We start from the raw sequence: 19,375 nt of genomic DNA on the forward strand, positions 1-19,375 counted from the left end.
CTTTACGTATTTACACACCTCACTGTGAATAACCAAATTAAACTGATGTGCTTGCATGTGTCTCAGTGTTTGAGGTAAAATAGGATCTCTAGTGAATGTTCAGTTAGCTTGCTTTTTTTTTTTAATTTATGTATTTTTTTTTACTTTACAATTTTGTGTTGGTTTTGCCATACTTCAACATAAATCTGCCACGGGTGTACATGTGTTCCCAGTCCTGAACCCCTCTCCCACTCCCTCCCCATACCATCTCTCTGGGTCATCCCAGTGCACCAGCCCCAAGCATCCTGTATCCTGCATCGAACCTGGACTGGCTATTCATTTCTTATATGATATTAATACATGTTTCAGTAGTACTTCCCTACACCCAGTCACGAAGAAGGCAATGGCAACCCACTCCAGTACTCTTGCTGGAAAATCCCATGGGTGGAGGAGCCTGGTAGCCTGCAGTCCATGGAGTCGCGAGGAGTCGGACACGACTGAGCGACTTCACTTTCACTTTTCACTTTCATGCATTGGAGAAGGAAATGGCAACCCACTCCAGTGTTCTTGCCTGGAGAATCCCAGGGATGGCGGAGCCTGGTGGGCTGCCGTCTATGGGGTCACACAGAGTCGGACACGACTAAAGCGACTTAGCAGCAGCAGCAGAACATCCAGTCAAGAAATTGAGAAATCTGACAATTGTTCTGTTCCAGTCTCTTCTCCACTCCATTTCTAATCAGCCACCAAATGATAAATATGTTTTTTCTAAAAAAGTTTTCCTCTCTTCTTCATTCTCAAGGTTCTAATGTTTTTCCATTTCTAGGACATCACAGCAGGTGATTTTTCTGCCTTTAGTGCTTCTGATTTCTCTGCCCATAGCCCGTCCCCATCTATTCTCCACGTAACACAGACTTGCCAGAGTCTCACTTTTAAAACAGAGTCCTAATTTCAGGATAAAGGTGAAGCAGGCTCTCCAGCTTGGATTTCAGGATCATAGATGAGCTGACCATTCTTCAGAAGCTTATACTTGAAATGTTACTTCCTATTGTTTCTCAGCTCGTGCCTTACGCTTTTGTGCACCAAACGCTACGACTCTCCACTAACTTCCCCTCACATGTACTCTTTGCTTTACATAGGGTGTCTTCCTGTCATCTCTGTTAAGTCCCACTTTGTCTTCAAAATGTTACTATATCATTGTTTCTTATAAAATGTCTTCCTCGAAGATCCTCTCTTTAACTATTTCTTAGATATTTTAACTGTTAAACTGTAGTGTGCATCTATTGATATATTTACCTTGGCTTGCTTTGTCTTCAGTTCAGTCCAGTCGCTCAATTGTGTCTGACTCTTTGTGACCCCATGAACCACAGCATGCCAGGCCTCTCTGTCTATCACCAACTCCCAGAGTCCACCCAAACCCATGTCCATTGAATCGGTGATGCCATCCAATCATCTCATCCTCAGTTGTCCCCTTCTCCTCCTACCCTCTATCTTTCCCAGCATCAGGGTCTTTTCAAATGAGTCAGCTCTTCACAGCAGGTGGCCAAAGTACTGGAGTTTCAGCTTTGTGTTAGGAACCCATTTTATTTCTCTTTGTACCACCATCTAAATATCGTACAAAGACTCAGTTGAACAAAACTTTCCTTCTTCTGTTTCAGCAAGGGAGTGAAAGCACGATTTGTTGTGACTGATGGTGGGATTACCAGAGTTTATCCGAAAGAGTAAGTTCAAATAACATCTGTAAAAGTTAGTACATTACAGAGGACTACTCCAAGGATCTGTGCATTACTTTATTAGGAAGCTATTCTTCAGAGAAACTGATCACTATTAAATTAGAGTTTATTTAAAGTACTTAATTGTTAAAAAACTCCATTCTTGAAAAACATGCTATGAATCTTCAATTGTATTTTCCCTTGTCACCCATATTACAGAATTTAAGAAGTTTTAAAAGAGATTTTTCTCTTTGTAGACATAACTAACCTGGTTAAATGAACATAATGTTATTATGAATATGACTATTGGCAATATTTGCATAGCACTTCATTATTTTCACTCATGTATGGATTTTATCTGTGTTTATCTTCAGAAGAGTCCATAAAGTGGGCTCCGTAGGCTTTTTAATATTAATTGACTTACTAAATGATTTGTCTATAATTACCTGGCTAGTAAACGTCAGAGTAAAACTTGGAGTCAGCTTTTTCTGCTCCTTAATTTAACTCTGTTCTGATCTATTGCTTAGTAATGAATGTCATTTACACCATCAATTACCACTAACTTCCTTACACGTACCAGGGATGCAGACATGTCTGTAAAGTTCAGTGATGTCCAAAGATGGAAAAGTAAGTTATCAAATAGATTAAAGAATAAAAATGATGAGCCACTTCCTCCTTAGGGCTGGAGAAAATTGGCAAGAAAACCCAGAAACATATGAGGACAGCTTCTATAAAAGAAGTCTAGATAACGATAACTATGTTTTCACTGCTCCCTACTTTAACAGTAAGTACTACTTTACAATTCATTCATCTCAATTCCCCTTTTTAAAATAAATTATTGTTACTACCTGCTTTCCTGCCAAACAATATATTTTATGATAGTTGCTCGGATCAGTCAGTATTAATTATGAACCATATGCATGACACTGGAAAGACTGAAGTATCCGTTTAGTTGAAGAAGTAAAATGCATCTGCAGGAAATCAGCCAACCAGTAATGTGAATACAGCATATCTACAGACATGCACGGTACAGTGAAACAGATGTAGATGATCCCGAATTTCACAAACTGCAAATACACTGAAGAATGTTTAGTGAATTTTTAAAAATGTAATTTATCAGTTTACTCTGCTTTAGTCAGTATCAGTTGCATACTATTTGTACAAATTATTACTAGTCTATATTTTAAAAATATTCTATTGGGTTGTTTCCCTAAAACTTTCTATTTTAATCCGTCAGCCTTTCTAGAGGGTGGGCTTATTACCATCATTTTTACAAATGGGGAAACTGAAGTTCAGGGAATTTCAGTTTTTTCCAGGGACATGTATCTTTTACAGCAGTTTCGTGCATCTAAGATCAGTCTTTCTGCTTCACTTCAGCAGCTGCCTCAATATTTTAGCAGGTTTCATAAACCAGAGATTTGGTGTGCGTCCTTTAACTTGTGAGAGTGATGCAGCCAAGCTATTAAGTCCCGTTCCAAAGTCAATTAATGCAGCCAATTCATGGACACTCCAGTTAGCCTGGTACAAAAAGGAAGAAAAGGGAAGAGGAGACCATCCACTCCTTGATAACATATCTATGCTAGAATATTTAAGCAAAATACTGTTTTCCTATATATATTTAAAGAAATAAAGAAATATAATATTATTTGATTTAGCTAGAGCGGTTTGTTTTCCTTTTTTTTTTCTTTTAGAAAGTGGACCTGGTGCTTATGAATCAGGCATTATGGTAAGCAAAGCTGTAGAAATTTACATCCAAGGAAAACTTCTTAAACCTGCAGGTAAGTATATATACTATCCACATACACAGGACTGAAATTAAATGTGACCTACTGTTTCTAATATCAACTAGCAGTACTTATCAGGAAGGCTATCAATAAGCTTCAACCAAAATACAGTCAAAGACAGGCAAGTGTGAAAAAGAAAATGAGACACAGTTACCTATGAGATTGGGGATAAAATTAAATTGATACTATAAAGAGTTGACAACTTTTTCAAAGAAGTGTGTTTATGTTTATACACGGTTGACACAAATTTATGGAGTCAGTTTTATACTATATATCAAAATTCTAAATGTTTGACTGATGTAGCAATCTCACTCTAGAAATCTAACCTATAGAGTATTTCAAATATACAAAAGTAGAGGGAATTCCTTGGCAGTCCGTTAGTTAGGACTTCACGCGTCCACTGCACAGGGCACGGGTCTGATCCCTGGCTGGGAAACTAAGATCTCACATGCCATGTAGCAGAGTAGTTATCACCAAGGATGTAAATGTCTATGATATTTTAAACATAAAAAGTTGTTTCCATCATTGAGAAAGATATATTATGTCATATCTATATTATATATCTGTTAAAAAGTAGGGATCTTTTTTAAAAGCTTAGAATAGAGAATATGGAATTTTTGGTAAACTAAGTCAAGCAAATGCAAAAATTCTTAAAACTGGGAGTTAGAAGTGGGCTAGAGTAAACAGATAAATAAAAGTTAAGGAAAAAAAGTATTATGTAAATCAGTGTTGTTCGAATTCTGTAAAGGGTTTAGAAAGACCAGACTGAGAAAGCTGATAAATCCCTTTCTGCTCCTGAGGGCAGTTTTAGCCCTCAGTGGTTCAACTACATAGATTCACTGTCACTCATGCAGTGACCAACGCATTTGCTCCTTCCTCCATTCACGCAGGTGCTTATTTACTCATCTAGCCTTACTTACTCTTTCAGTCTCTCATTCGTGTGCCCTTTCCTACCCACTCACCCGCTCATTTCTCCACACTTTAGCAAACATGCCTTCAGCAACTACTGCGTGCACTGGTTAGGTTAGGGAAGCCCCTTCAAGCTCACCCTGCAAATGACTTCATGTTTATAAACCTATTCCTGACACTGTCGATTTTTTAAGCTTATTGTATTAATTGGAAAGGTTTTAGAAAATAAACTATGAATATAAAGAAGTTTATGTAATAGCTTAAGAGCTATTAAACATTAGGTTTCCCTAATGGCCCAGATGATAAAGCATCTGCCCACAATGCAGGTAGATCTGGGTTTGTTCCCTGGGTTGGGAAGATCCCCTAGAGAAGGAAATGGCAACCCACTCCAGTACCCTTGCCTGGAAAATCCCATGGACAGGGGAGCCTGGTAGGCCTACAGTTCATGGGGTCGCAAAGAGTCAGACACAACTGAGCGACTTCACTTAAGGGCTATTAATATTACTTCTTGATGAAAACATCAAGAAACATATCTCTAATTTTAAAATTATATTCAATTTAATGATATTTGATAAATTACCTAAATTATCATATAGCAAAATATATATCTAGCTAATTAAATGTGTAACCTTTTACATGAATTTGAATCAGCATTCTCAGTGTATCTGCAATTAAATGGATATTCTTTTTTTTAAGAAACTTACATTTGCCTCCTTCAGTTCAGTTCAGTTCAGTCACTCAGTCGTGTCCGACTCTGCAACCCCATGAATTGCAGCACGCCAGGCCTCCCTGTCCATCACCTACCCCCGGAGTTCACTCAGACTCACGTCCATCGAGTCAGTGATGCCATCCAGCCATCTCATCCTCTTTCGGCCCCTTCTCCTCCTGCCCCCAATTCCTCCCAGCATCAGAGTCTTTTCCAATGAGTCAACTCTTCGCATGAGGTGGCCAAAGTACTGGAGTTTCAGCTTTAGCATCATTCCTTCCAAAGAAATCGCAGGGCTGATCTCCTTCAGCATGGACTGGTTGGATCTCCTTGCAGTCCAAGGGACTCTCAAGAGTCTTCTCCAACACCGCAGTTCAAAGGCATCAATTCTTCAGCGCTCAGCCTTCTTCACAGTCCAACTCTAACATCCATACATGACCACTGGAAAAACCATAGCCTTGAGTAGATGGACCTTAGTCGGCAAAGTAACGTCTCTGCTTTTGAATATGCTATCTAAGTTGGTCGTAACTTTTCTTCCAAGGAGTAAGCATCTTTTAATTTCATGGCTGCAATCACCATCTGCAGTGATTTTGGACCCCCAAAAAATTAAGTCTGACACTATTTCCCCATCTATTTCCCATGAAGTGATGGGACCGGATGCCATGATCTTTGTTTTCTGAATGTTGAGCTTTAAGCCAACTTTTTCACTCTCCTCTTTCACTTTCATCAAGAGGCTTTTTAGTTCCTCTTCACTTTCTGCCATAAGGGTGGTGTCATCTGCATATCTGAGGTTATTGATATTTCTCCCGGCAATCTTGATTCTAGCTTGTGTTTCTTCCAGTCCAGCATTTCTCATGATGTACTGCACATATAAGTTAAATAAGCAGGGTGACAATATACAGCCTTGACATACTCCTTTTCCTATTTGGAACCAGTCTGTTGTTCCATGTCCAGTTCTAACTGTTGCTTTCTGACCTGCATACAGATTTCTCAAGAGGCAGCTCAGGTGGTCTGGTATGCCCATCTCTTTCAGAATTTTCCACAGTTTATTGTGATCCACACAGTCAAAGGCCCTGGCGTAGTCGAGAAAGCAGAAATAGATGTTTTTCTGAAACTCTCTTGCTTTCTCCATGATCCAGCGGATGTTGGCAATTTGATGTCTGGTTCCTCTGCCTTTTCTAAAACCAGCTTGTACATCAGGAAGTTCACGGTTCACGTACTGCTGAAGCCTGGCTTGGAGAATTTTGAGCATTACTTAACTATCGTGTGAGATGAGTGCAATTGTGCGGTAGTTGGAGCATTCTTTGGCATTGCCTTTCTTTGGGATTGGAATGAAAACTGGCCTTTTCCAGTCTTGTGGCCACTGCTGAGTTTTCCAAACTTGCTGGCATGTTGAGTACAGCACTTTCACAGCATCATCTTTCAAGATTTGAAATAGCTCAACTGGAATTCCATCACCTCCACTAGCTTTGTTCATAGTGATGCTTTCTAAGGCCCACTTGACTTCACATTCCAAGATGTCTGGCTCTAGATGAGTGATCACACCATCGTGATTATCCAGGTCATGAAGATATTTTTTGTACAGTTCTTCTGTGTATTCTTGCCCCCTCTTAATATATTCTGCTTCTGTTACGTCATACCATTTCTGTCCTTTATCAAGCCCATCTTTGTATGAAATGTTCCCTTGACATCTCTAATTTTCTTGAAAAGATCTCTAGTCTTTCCCATTCTGTTCTTTTCCTCATTTCTTTGTATTGATCACTGAAGAAGGCTTTCTTATCTCTTCTTGCTGTTCTTTGGAACTCTGCATTCAGATGCTTATATCTTTCCTTTTCTCCTTTGCTTTTCACTTCTCTTCTTTTCACAACTATTTGTAAACTATTTGCCTCCTTAGAAATTTTCAAATGTGAGAGGAAAGATAAGTGACAATTATGGCTACATTTCTTAAAAATTTTGTGTTAATTTTTCTTTTCATGGTTTTTCAGTTGTTGGAATTAAAATTGATGTAAATTCCTGGATAGAGAATTTCACCAAAACATCAATCAGGGATCCGGTAAGATATTTTTTTTTTAATTCCTATGCTACATTTACTAGTTTCAAAAAATCAAATACAGTGGCAAAATCAACTTTTAATGCTACTACACTGAAGCATAGTTATGAATTCCTGTTTTTTTCAGAGATTTTCTTTGTTTAGTCAACCAATAATAAAAATTTTATCAATGTAAGAATTTAAAATGCCCATTTAAATATTTATTGATATTCTCTAATTTATAAAGGTAAAACTAATCATTAGACTATCATTTAATCTTTTATACTGGCTAAATTATTATAATATGGTAATAATTAAATGATATAATTAAAATCCAGTTATTAAGAAAATGTGAGGTGATAATTGTACTTTCTGTCTTTCAGTGTGCGGGTCCAGTTTGTGACTGTAAAAGAAACAGTGATGTAAGAAAACTCTTTAAAACGGAATCTTTAAATACAACTTTTTGTGTTACTCTTTCTAAGACTAATGGTAAAAAAAAAAAATGTAGGAAGTTTTCATCAGATACCAAAATAATATTGTATGGAACTGTGAACTTATTCACTGATGAGAATTTGAATTATATGCTTTTAATTCCTAAATTTAAACTTTAGAAACATTTAAAAATATTCATTTAAAAGCTGTATCAATATGAACTATATTCTCTGTGGACCCAATTGTGTTAGATTCTTTTGCATATATTTATTTCAGCTTTGTTTCTGACCATGGTTTCTAACTGAAGCATACTTATTATCAATGTAGTCTTCCCTCATCTTTTGCATTTTATCTGAGTATTTTTGTGCTGTATTTATAGTGGTGAGAAAGTTTCTTTTAACTGAACCTTAGAATTATAAAAAAAGTTTAACTTGCCTGGATTGGATTCTATCACTTCCATTTTTGTTTGAGAAATTGAAAAAGCTAATATGAACCTTTTGTTTACAGTTTAAGATGTCGTACGAATGATACTAGATAAGTTATGCCTGGAGAAGGAAATGGCAACCCACTCCAGTATTCTTGCCTGGAAAATCCCATGGACAGCGGAGCATGGTAGGCCACTGTCCATGGGGTCACAAAGAGTCAGACACGACTGAGCAACTTCACTTCACTTCTTCATACTCAATAAGAATTCCCCTATTTTCTTTGAGTCCTCGTATGTATGTCTAAATGTTTATAAGGGAAGCAGGAGTTTCGTATTGTTTTGTCACTGCTAAATCTTGAGAAGCCATAAGCCAGTAATTTTAATTATTATTGTAACATTCATTTTACATAGACTATGTATCAGCTGTTTTTAGAGCAAAGGTTTTAGCAAGCTTCTTCCATATTAGGAAAACAGAATGTATTATGTCCTGAATTCTGAAAACAATGCTTTTAATTGTAATTTCATATGGTAAAACTATTAAATTGATTCATGTATTTAAGCATAATTTAAACTGGGAACATTTTAGGATATATGATTATTTTTCCTTAAAGGCATTTTTTTCTCTTGATTCTTGCTTTTACATCCCAAATTACCCAAATATTTTTAATATAAAACAATTACAAATAACCTCATGGTGCTGCTTTTTCTTTTTAAGTCTGTGATGGATAGTGCCCCAAATGGATTTTTTTAAATGTCTTTCTTGTCAAAATCTTAAGTATGTGTTTAAATATAATAATTTTTAAAAATGATACATTATTAAATATTTGATTTATCCAGTTTCCTGGTTCATTAAGATGACCACAGAGTGACAAAAGGATTTTTTCTGATTTGTTCTTATGTATTGTTCAGACTGAGTTGACAATTTTAATGGCTGGATGGTGGTGGAATTTCAAGCCCTGATGGTTTGATAGCAATCTATGCATACCCTTATTTCATCAGAATCTCCTGAGCACATACCTTCAAGATAAGATATAGTTATTTAAGCTTTTCTCCTATTTTTATTGTTATAATCATCTACATAAAATGGAGACATAATGTAACTTAACCTTCCTTAAAAATGTATTAACTGCTATTTTTATTTTGATAGGTAATGGATTGTGTTATTCTAGATGATGGTGGGTTCCTTTTGATGGCAAATCATGATGATTATACTAACCAGGTATGTACCTAAAGTGGGAAGGGGTAGAGTTTCCAAAGTGTGTTTCCTTGATCAACATTATGAAACTCCTCCAAACCACTATAAAAATTGATAACCAAAGTGTTTAATGTAATATAAACCATAAAAAAATACATCCTTAAAATAGTTTTCCTTTTACTTGTTAGTCAGTTTTACTTTCTGGTACTGTTTCTGTTAAAACTTATTTGCTAAAGATTTTAACATGGTATGAACTCTTTTATTTTTGATTTCTCAGGAATTTAGAAAATTTTCACATATTAGTCTGTTGATAATATGAGTCTTAATACAAACTGCTTTGAAACAGATGAAGATTCTAACACCAAATTTGCCAGTTGTCAGTGTAGGCTCTTTGGTTCATAGAGGATTTTAAACAAAGTAGAATTAATTGCCAAATACTTACACTTCTGAATTGATATATCTGGCTTCTCTTTAAAAAACAAACAAAAAAATCGCTCAGTCCTGGACTGTTTTCCTAAATGACATTATTTATGGATTGGAATTGATGAGTTTGAGGTTGTCCCTATCGGTTCAGTTCAGTTCAGTCTCTCAGTCGTGTCCGACTCTTTGCGACCCCATGAATTGCAGCACGCCAGGCCTCCCTGTCCATCACCGTCTCCCGAAGTTCACTCAGACTCACGTCCATTGAGTCTATGATGCCATCCAGCCATCTCATCCTCTGTCGTCCCCTTCTCCCCCTACCCCCAATCCCTCCCAGCATCAGAGTCTTTTCCAATGAGTCAACTCTTCGCATGAGGTGGCCAAAGTACTGGAGTTTCAGCTTTAGCATCATTCCTTCCAAAGAAATCCCAGGGCTGATCTCCTTCAGAATGGACTGGTTGGATCTCCTTGCAGTCCAAGGGACTCTCAAGAGTCTTCTCCAACACCACACTTCAAAAGCATCAGTTCTCCGGCGTTCAGCTTTCTCCACAGTCCAACTCTCACATCCATACATGACCACTGGAAAAACCGTAGCCTTGACTAGATGGACCTTAGTTGGCAAAGTAATGTCTCTGCTTTTGAATATGCTATCTAGGTTGTCCCTATAGATGGGACTTAATCCAGTTCATCACAGTCCTCGCAAGTTTCTTTTTCTAATTTCACCATTTATCTCATTTGATTGTGACTTAGTGCATAGTAAACTGTCCATTTCTTACACAGATAGCATTGGGAGCCATTCAGTAATGAGAACACCTAATCTCATGGGAGTTCTTTCAAAGTGTCATATACTCATTTATTACTTGCTTTTGTTTTTAAGCTCCTCAGTGGTTTTATTTCAGTTTCTTTGCATCATTTCTTTTCTTTGTACTGATTCAAGTGTTAATAAAGTTTCAAATGTAAGCCAAATAATATTTTTTTCTGTACCAGATTGGAAGGTTTTTTGGAGAGATTGATCCAAGTTTGATGAGACACCTGGTTAATATATCAGTTTATGCTTATAACAAGTCTTACGATTATCAGTCGGTGTGTGAGCCAGGAGCTGCACCAAAACAGGGAGCAGGGCATCGCTCAGCATACGTGGTCAGTAATATCCACTCAGCTTCCCATTGTGTCAGAGGGACACTCCGTGCGCATTAGTGTAATATTCTCTTATCCTGTTTTATAGCCATCAATAGCCGACATATTACACATTGGCTGGTGGGCCACTGCTGCTGCCTGGTAAGTCCAAATTTTAGTTTTATTGGTAATGAGAAAAAAGTGTTGTAACATAGGAAATAATTTGATGAAAATGCAGACATGTAGATAATTACTATGGCAACTACATTATTTCCTACAGCACATATTGTTAATAGTCATAAGTATGCTTTTCTTAAATGATCAGTGTAAAACCATTACAGTTATTCAGCTTTTTCTGTGAAAATAGTTTTATGCAAACTTCTGCCTCTTCAGGGGATTCTTTTATCTATGGATCTGTTGAAATTCTATTCACTGGTATTTTGTGTTTATATTGTACTCAGTCCTTAAATTGTAGGCATCACATTGATCTACAAAAATTTACTAGTTATTGTCTTAAATACCCATGTTAAATATCTTCATCCATCAGATTCATGATATGATGACTTCTCTTTCTACTTCTTCACTCTTCATACAAAGGCTGGCCTCATTTTAGAGGCATCATATTCCTGAAATGGATCTAACTCTTTCTTTTCACTGGTTCTATCCTTCCTCCCATTTCCCCTCTACCTATATCCTGCCACCAATGAAAAGAAGACTTTTAAATTGCTTATTGAGGCACTGTGGAAAGTCTGGAAGATCAAATTTGTCATTGTTTGGGTCTGGTCAGTCAAGTAACTAATCCTCCTGTTATGTCTGGGTCCATTCCCTCCCTTCCTCCCTGTTTCTCTTTTGTATCATTACCCTGCTGTATTGTGTAAGTTTTGTTCCATGTAGATTAATATATAATGTTCACTTGATTTTGAGGCTTTCCCAGCTAAAATTAAATGATTATGCCATTTTATTAAAGTAGCAAAGATTTTAGATTAAAAATCTGATTTCTTAAAAATTATGAAGAATGGAAAAATGATACTTTCTGTTGTAAAATGCTATTTAGATAGGCTTTACAAAGGTTTTCTACATCTCATAGTCATCCTGAAATATTTGATTGTTTTTATGCTATTTTCTGGCCAGAAAATCCCTCCTCCTCAACTTCCCCTTCCCTTCTCCCCACTTTTAACTAAACTCAGTTCCAGATGAGTTTTTACCAGTATTTGGCTCAATTGTCATTTATTGTAAAACTGAAATGTGCCATATGTCCTATATTAAATAGGTATATTTTACTTCATGAATCCCACGTTATGGATTTTATTTTATGCTGCTTTAAATAAATAGTTAATAAACCCATGGTACACAGTCATTTTTGTTTTGTGGTGTTTTTTCCCTACCATACAGCTTCAATATCTAAAATAAGGATAAAATCTTGAATGTCAAAACTATGCACTAAAATGATGACATTCTCCCTAGAGTTATCAGTTCTCCTCACTCAGATTTTATATTAGGTATCTTCACACTTTATGCGTCCTTCACAGGGTCCTGAGGACAACTGACTTCATGACTTCTTTTACAGAAAGAAATTTACAATGTCTTATATAATTTAAAAAACACTTCTATAAAAATGCTTGCAAATTCTCAGTTTTTCCAGAAAGATGAAAAAAGGAATATGTTTATGTGTACATGCAAAAATACTCTGGTTTTTATGATATAATTTATAAAATAAAACACCTAGCTTTTTATCAATAGTTTTTTTGTATTTAAAATTTAGGTCTATTCTACAGCAGTTTCTCTTGAGTTTGACCTTTCCACGACTTCTTGAGGCAGGTATGTAATAGCTCAGATGCTATCATAATAACTTAAAATTTTCTTTTTGGGTGTGCTGAGTTCAAATTCAGAGAGAGAGAGAAAGTGTGTGTGTGAGAGAGAGAGAGATTGACCATTTAACACTTTTGTAGGTTACATTCTTTTTGTCACAACTTTCCTAATGCCTTAGAAACATTCCTAGGTCACATTGATTTCTGTTTTGTAGCTGTTATATATTCAAATTGATTTATTCTAATGATAGTTATTGGGTACCTTTAGGTGCTGCCACTATACCAAATGGAGGAACTAGCCAATTATGGTGCCTGCCCTTATACTGATTGATTTGTTTTGCTCTTTGAGAAATGGAGGCTCTGGGAGACCCCTCATAATAATGGTCTTTGTTTTCCCCACAGTTGAGATGGAAGATGATGACTTTACGGCCTCTCTGTCAAAGCAGAGTTGCATTACTGAACAAACTCAGTATTTTTTCGATAATGATAGTAAATCATTTAGTGGTGTATTAGATTGTGGAAACTGTTCCAGGTAATTCGTTTCTTCAATTCTGGACTAGTCTTGTTTCCGTAAGAAATTGTACTCACCTTTATAATCATTACAGAAAATAACAGCGATTGTCATTTGAGTGTGAGAGAGATGAGTAACTACTTTACATTGAAAACATCACAGAGCTTCAGTTTCTCTGAAGGTTTTTAACGTTAATTCTGACTTCAATAAGTTGTAATTCCTTCAACTGATTTTAGTAATTGTGTAATCAAGAAAATTATACCCACTTTTAGGCAGAATATAAAGGAATTTGTATTTTGTCTAAAAGAATCCATATTAAATTTTTTCTAATGTAGAGATAGTTTCAGAAATGATATTAATTTTTATAAGATTAGAATTATACTTACTAAACAGGTTAACAGACATATCCTTGGGTAGGAAAGTGTTTTAGTTGTTGTATTCACTTATCTTTGATTTGAAACTGAAAAAACTAAGAACATATTTCCTGAAGTCAAAATCAGTGTTGGTCACCACTGTCCATAAAACACTTTGAAAAATTTTTGGAAGAAATGGAAAATTTTATTTTATTTGTATCAAGAGAAAGAATGAATGGCAGGGTGGAGATTTTTGAAGTTTTAAGAGGAAAGGGATAATCTATGTCACAGTATCCCTGAGAACAGAGCAGGAAGGCACAGAGTCGGAATACTTTGTTTTTAGTAACTGAGGACAGCTTATTCTAGAAGAAATGTTAACAGAGAGAAGAGGAAACATGAGGAGGTGAGGTAATCTGAGCAGGTGACAGGGCAGGAACAGTTGTTCGCTAGGGAATTTGGAAAAGAAGTTTAAAACAGGCCTTTTTTTTTTTTTTTAAAGTATTTTCAGGAAGGGGTTAACTGCAACAAGCACAAATTTTTAATCGATGTGGTCAGTATGCTTTTATGACTTACTTTGTTAAACCTCCATGTCCTAGGAGGAGGTGGAGGGTATGCAGAAGAGAGGAAAGGGGTGGAGTCAGGCATGTAATCAGCAAAAAGTAGACCATCTTGTTTAGAGATTAGCATATCAGGACCTCACTTTCAGAAAATAGAACTGTGGCAAGTTAAGTGGATTTATCAGTTTAGAGTCTTCCGTCTTTCATTAATTGATGTCCAAGAGTAGCAATGTATACTTTAAAAATGACTAAGTTAAACTGTAATGTAAAGACCAGTATAATAAGTTGAACCACGGTTACTTTTGATTTGCTCTATGCTTGTGTCCCAACTTAAATAGGTTAAGAAAAAAAGGAAACCTCACTTCCTTGAAAAATCAATTACTCTTTTAACAACAGACCTACATTTTTATTGTGAAAGGTAACAGCTTAAGATGTGGGGGAAAAAAACACTACATGGAATTCAAAGCCCTTAATTCTGTCTAGACCTGTGTTATCCTAATTCAGTAGTAACCAGCTACAGATGGCAATTTCTGTTATCTAGTTATTAGTCATTGCAACTAATTAATATTACAGTTTTGTACCTCAGTAACACTAGTCACCATTTTGGGTGCTCAATATAGCATCCTGGGGCAAGCGTTTGTCTACCATATTGGTTAAAGTGGACGGCATTTCTGTCTTCACAGAAAGTTTGTTTAATAGCCTGATCTAGACTTCAGCCTATCATGAGCTTGGGCAAATGCTGAGTCATTTTACACCCCTAGTTTCCTTCACTGTAAAATAAGGCACCTCTGGGACATTTTCAGTGATAAATACCACACTTCCTTAAACATGTAAAATAAAACATTTCTTACAGCTCTAAACAACAGAGTGGTACTTATTTTGCATTGAGGTTTATCGCTTAAGAAACATCTCCTGTTGGAATTTTTTTAGTATTTATTTGAGAAATAATATGTCCATGTTAATCCTTCTCTTCAGAAATCATTCTCATTCAGCTTTACTGTTTGTGCATGTGATGCTTTGTTTCTAAAGTCTTATTTTCTTTCTTTTTAATACGTAACAGTCTTTGAAAACTATTTTTTTCTCAAATGACATTTTCTCTAATCTTTTATGTATTCTACAGAATCTTCCATGTAGAAAAACTTATGAACACCAATTTAATATTCATAATGGTTGAGAGCAAAGGAACTTGTCCCTGTGACACACGGTTGCTCATACAAGCAGAACAGACTTGTATCCTTTCACGTTGGAGAGGTTGGGAATGAAAATTCCATCTTAAAGCCTTCCATTTTTAACCACATGACATTGCTCGTGCCCAGAAAGAGAAAAATACCGCAGAGTGCTGAGATCACCTCACAGAGGCAGCATGGACCCTTCACACAAAATTTCCTTTGGATGCCAAGACTCATGATGCTACACGTGCACTCAGAGAAGGCGAGAGGCTTCTTACTTGCACAGTGAGTCTTTGTGGAGAGAGCAGTGCAGATTCCCGAGGACCTCTGAAAATGGCTAGAGAGCATCAGGGAATACCTGGCTTGGGGCTGGTGGTAGTTGGGAGGATGCTGGGTTTCTGCCAGTGCTCCCTGGGGCTTGTTGGCCCAAACTTCCACACGGTGCCAGCTGAGGGAGTACTGTCTTCCCCGTCAGCTCACCCAGGTATAGGACAGAAGGGAAAAAGGGTCTGCTGTGCCTTGAAAGCTGTCAACAGCCAGTCATCATTAAAGGAGTTGAATGCGGTCTGTACCCACAAGAGAATACTATTCAGCCTTTCAGAGAAGGTAAGCCCTGTCATACGCTACAGCTGCAGTGGCAGCAGTGCTAAAACTACTTCTGCGGGCAAATATGCTAAGTAACAGTGCAGTGACTCACCAAGCATCACAGGCCGAGTTTTGGTAGACTGCCTCTGGCTTTTGCTGTTTCTGGGAAGACAGTCCTCCCATATGTTATGTTTGGAATGGACGTTTCTTACTAGAATTGGTTTCTGTTTCTGTCTTGCTGAATAGGAGGCACCAAGGTCCTCCGTTATGGTCTTATGTGAACAACTCCGTCTTACAGGTGCATCATTTGCACATTTCAGCTGCTTATATTCTACAAATATTTACAGAGTGCTTTCTTGTGCCAGCAACCATGCTGTGTACAGCACAGATAAAAAGTTGATTTCTTCACACAGTCCCTAGGCTAACAAAAGAAAATTTGTGGCGGTTAGTTCCTTAAATCCTATAGTAGTGTATGGTACTAGAATAATGTCATAGGTTTCTCCTGCTTGCTTTGAGAAATAAATATATGGCATTGTATTTTTTCAGTTCTGTGGGGGGGAACAAGTAACTTTATATCCCTTAACAAGTCTTTTTAGCTGACGGTCCAGATCCTTGTGATATGGTGAAGCAACCCAGATACCGAAAAGGGCCTGATGTCTGCTTTGATAACAATGCTTTGGTAAGTGTGTCCAAAGAATTTCAGGGGACAAATTACAGCTTTAATTCCAACATAATGTCTTAACCATAGTATTTCTCATTAACATGACATACTTGCTGGTATATAGATTTTTCATTTCAGTATTTTTTCATGGTTAGCATAAGCTTAACAGTTGCTTCTTCTATCTATCTGTCCTTTCCACAGAAATTGCACTTTCAAACACAATGCCAGTTTACTAATGTTCCAAGATCATAAATCTAATGATTTTAAAGGCTTTCTAATAAATAGTAACTGACAGTAAATATTACTAATAGTACATGAGTTGCCTACCTTCATTTATATTCCAATCTTGAAGATATGTTTTTATTATAGTATTTTATTAATTTGTTTAGTCTTCATTCAGTATATTTAAAAACTTGTTAAATCGCTGTTGTCCCCTTATTTTGTAATTCTACTTTTTTACTTGGTTTCTAATTCTATCACCTATTAGCTTTGTATTATTTTCTTAATTACTTTTTATATTGTTTGAAATTAGACTAGGTTAGTAACACAGGATTAAGTTGACAAAATTTTACACACCATATTTAATGTATGTTATCTGAGATGAGCAGTCCTTTTCCTATAGGTTAGCTGTCTTCCTTTCATAAGCACTATTCAGACTACTGTATATATAAGTAGCTTTATACTTTTCAAATTATTTTAATTTTTTAATAAGCTTTATTCTGAATCAAACCCCATATTTAAGGTGCTCACTACTTATACAAACTAAACTTCTTTAATATTTCTCAGTTCTCCAGTCTTCATGTCTCTTTGCATGAAGGTTTGCAAACAAAGCATTATCATCTTAGGAAATGCTTATTCTAAAAATATGTCAAATCATTTATTCAGTAATATGCATTTCTAGAAGTTATTTATTTAGAACTGATTTACCTATTGTGTCGCTGAGGGTCGGACACAACTGAGTGACTTCACTTTCACTTTTCACTTTCTTGCATTGGAGAAGGAAATGGCAACCCACTCCAGTGTTCTTGCCTGGAGACTCCCAGGGACGGGGGAGCCTGGTGGGCTGCCGTCTATGGGGTTGCACAGAGTCGGACACGACTGAAGTGACTTAGCAGCAGCAGCAGCAGTACCTATTGTGTGCTTATTTACTCAAATACACATAACCACATTTGTTTCAGAAAAGATTAAGAATTTCTATAGATACATATTATGTAAGTAGATAATACAGATTAAAAGCAGAATAGAGAAGTAAAATTAGTGATGGGGAATAAGGGTAAAAACGCAAAATGTTTTAGCCACTAAATCCTTTTACCTCCATAAGGACTGTTGATCAGTTCCTCTTTGAAGGGGAAAACTGATTCAAAGTTAGAGCTATTTGACTTTTTCCTCTTTTACAGTGAGGCTTAAGTAAGACCCAGATTTAAGGACTCTTTTGTTCTGCCTACTCTACCTTAAGGAGTTTTGCTGCATCAGATTATTCCCCAAAGAATGTTATTTTTGGACCCAAGGCTAGTGTCACTCATTAGGGAAAATTCACTTGTCAACTATTTGTCACCAGAGACATTAAATTTACTCAGGTGCACTTCCAAGATCATATAAAAACCTATCACCCAAAATATTTTCACCGTCAGAAACTATTTTTTGATCACGACAAAAAGAAGATTTTACAAAAACAGAAATTTCCAATATTAAAGTTCCTATAAATTATAAAATGGATTGTGTGTGAAAGTACAACTCTTGCTCAGTAGCTTAATGTGCTAATAATGCCTTGTGTTTTTTTAGCCACTGGAATATTTTGGTAATGCTTATTTGCAATGGTCACTGTGAATCTGCTCTGAATGGAGGCTCACATAAACTGCTAACTGCCAGCAAACTGCATGAAATCTCATCTTGTATGTCTTCTTTTCTGTGTTTTCTTTCCTTTTCCTGTACTTGCTACTTTGCCCGTTATTAATAGGATCAACTTATGTGCACAACGAGTCGTGCCTGTACCATGATGTCAGCCCCCATCTTCATTTTACTGCAAGTTTTCATGTGGTGTGGATGGTCAGTCACTTTCTCTAATTTTTCTTTGTTTTTGTGTTTGGCTTGAAATTTAAAAAAGTAATCCATCTAAATCGACTACAATAAATAAATGTCCGGAAGCCAGGTTATTAAAATGCCAGTAGTAATGTTGTTTTGTAAATAACAATGTTCAAATATTACACGTTTCTAATCCTGAATAGAGCATATCACTTTCCTATATTTAGTTAAAAATCAGTAAGGTCTCTTACAGGAAGATCCCTTGGAGAAGGGAATGGCACCCCACTCCAGTATTCTTACCTGGAAATGTTTCTTAAGATTTTACTAAAGGTTAAGTCTATGTGGGAAAAAAATATACATTCATCCCGATGTCTTACTTAAGAGAAATACGCTAAGGACAATTATTAGTGATGGTCATAAGTTTTGTTTCAAAAGTTGCTAACAAAATTAATGAAATATTTCAGTTTTATCAAGCATTATTCAGTACTTTCTAAGCTCACTATCCTAATTTTTCCCTTCCTATGTAAATGGATATTGTCTAAACAGCATTTCTTTAGATACTGATGTTCTTAGTGAAATAGTTTAGTATCACTAAGTGTTTCTAATTTCTAAGTTAATTTTACTTAATATTATTTACATTATCTAGGCTAGGATTATCATTATTTGTTATTTTCTGACGAATTTCTGAATTACATACTCAGTCCGACTGAATAGATATTTGAGGGCCTGAGTTTATAGTCGGAGTTCCATTACAGTCTCTTTTCTTCTTTGATGTTTTGGAATCCTGACTGTTGTAACCAGACAGCATTTGTTAGGTTCTTTCTTCATTGCTGTCCAGGTAGTCTTTGGTTAGGAAACCACTAGATGGAGATGTGGCCATTACTGAAGAGTGAGCTCATCAGGAGAGAAAAGTGGAATGGCAGAGGGAGTGTCAGAATGTTCTGGGATAATAAAATAATGCTTTTGAAGATTTAAGTGGTAAAGAAAAACAAAGCAAATCAATAAC

General features: G+C 36.3%; 1 protein-coding gene across 1 annotated transcript in view; it reads left to right on the plus strand.

The window, feature by feature from the left end:
- CACNA2D1 (calcium voltage-gated channel auxiliary subunit alpha2delta 1) overlaps positions 1–19,375 on the plus strand; it is a 532,663-nt gene that overhangs the window by 500,317 nt on the left and 12,971 nt on the right. The window contains exons 28-39 of the mRNA XM_052638827.1: positions 1,635–1,697; positions 2,369–2,472; positions 3,380–3,466; positions 7,073–7,140; positions 7,500–7,538; positions 9,120–9,191; positions 10,575–10,727; positions 10,813–10,865; positions 12,466–12,521; positions 12,914–13,043; positions 15,053–15,162; positions 16,283–16,365. Of these exons, the coding sequence (XP_052494787.1) occupies positions 1,635–1,697; positions 2,369–2,472; positions 3,380–3,466; positions 7,073–7,140; positions 7,500–7,538; positions 9,120–9,191; positions 10,575–10,727; positions 10,813–10,865; positions 12,466–12,521; positions 12,914–13,043; positions 15,053–15,162; positions 16,283–16,365 (1,018 nt within the window). The remainder of the gene's footprint in view (positions 1–1,634; positions 1,698–2,368; positions 2,473–3,379; positions 3,467–7,072; positions 7,141–7,499; positions 7,539–9,119; positions 9,192–10,574; positions 10,728–10,812; positions 10,866–12,465; positions 12,522–12,913; positions 13,044–15,052; positions 15,163–16,282; positions 16,366–19,375) is intronic.

The sequence above is a fragment of the Budorcas taxicolor genome, chromosome 4, assembly GCF_023091745.1.
Source record: "Budorcas taxicolor isolate Tak-1 chromosome 4, Takin1.1, whole genome shotgun sequence".
NCBI lineage: Eukaryota > Metazoa > Chordata > Mammalia > Artiodactyla > Bovidae > Budorcas > Budorcas taxicolor.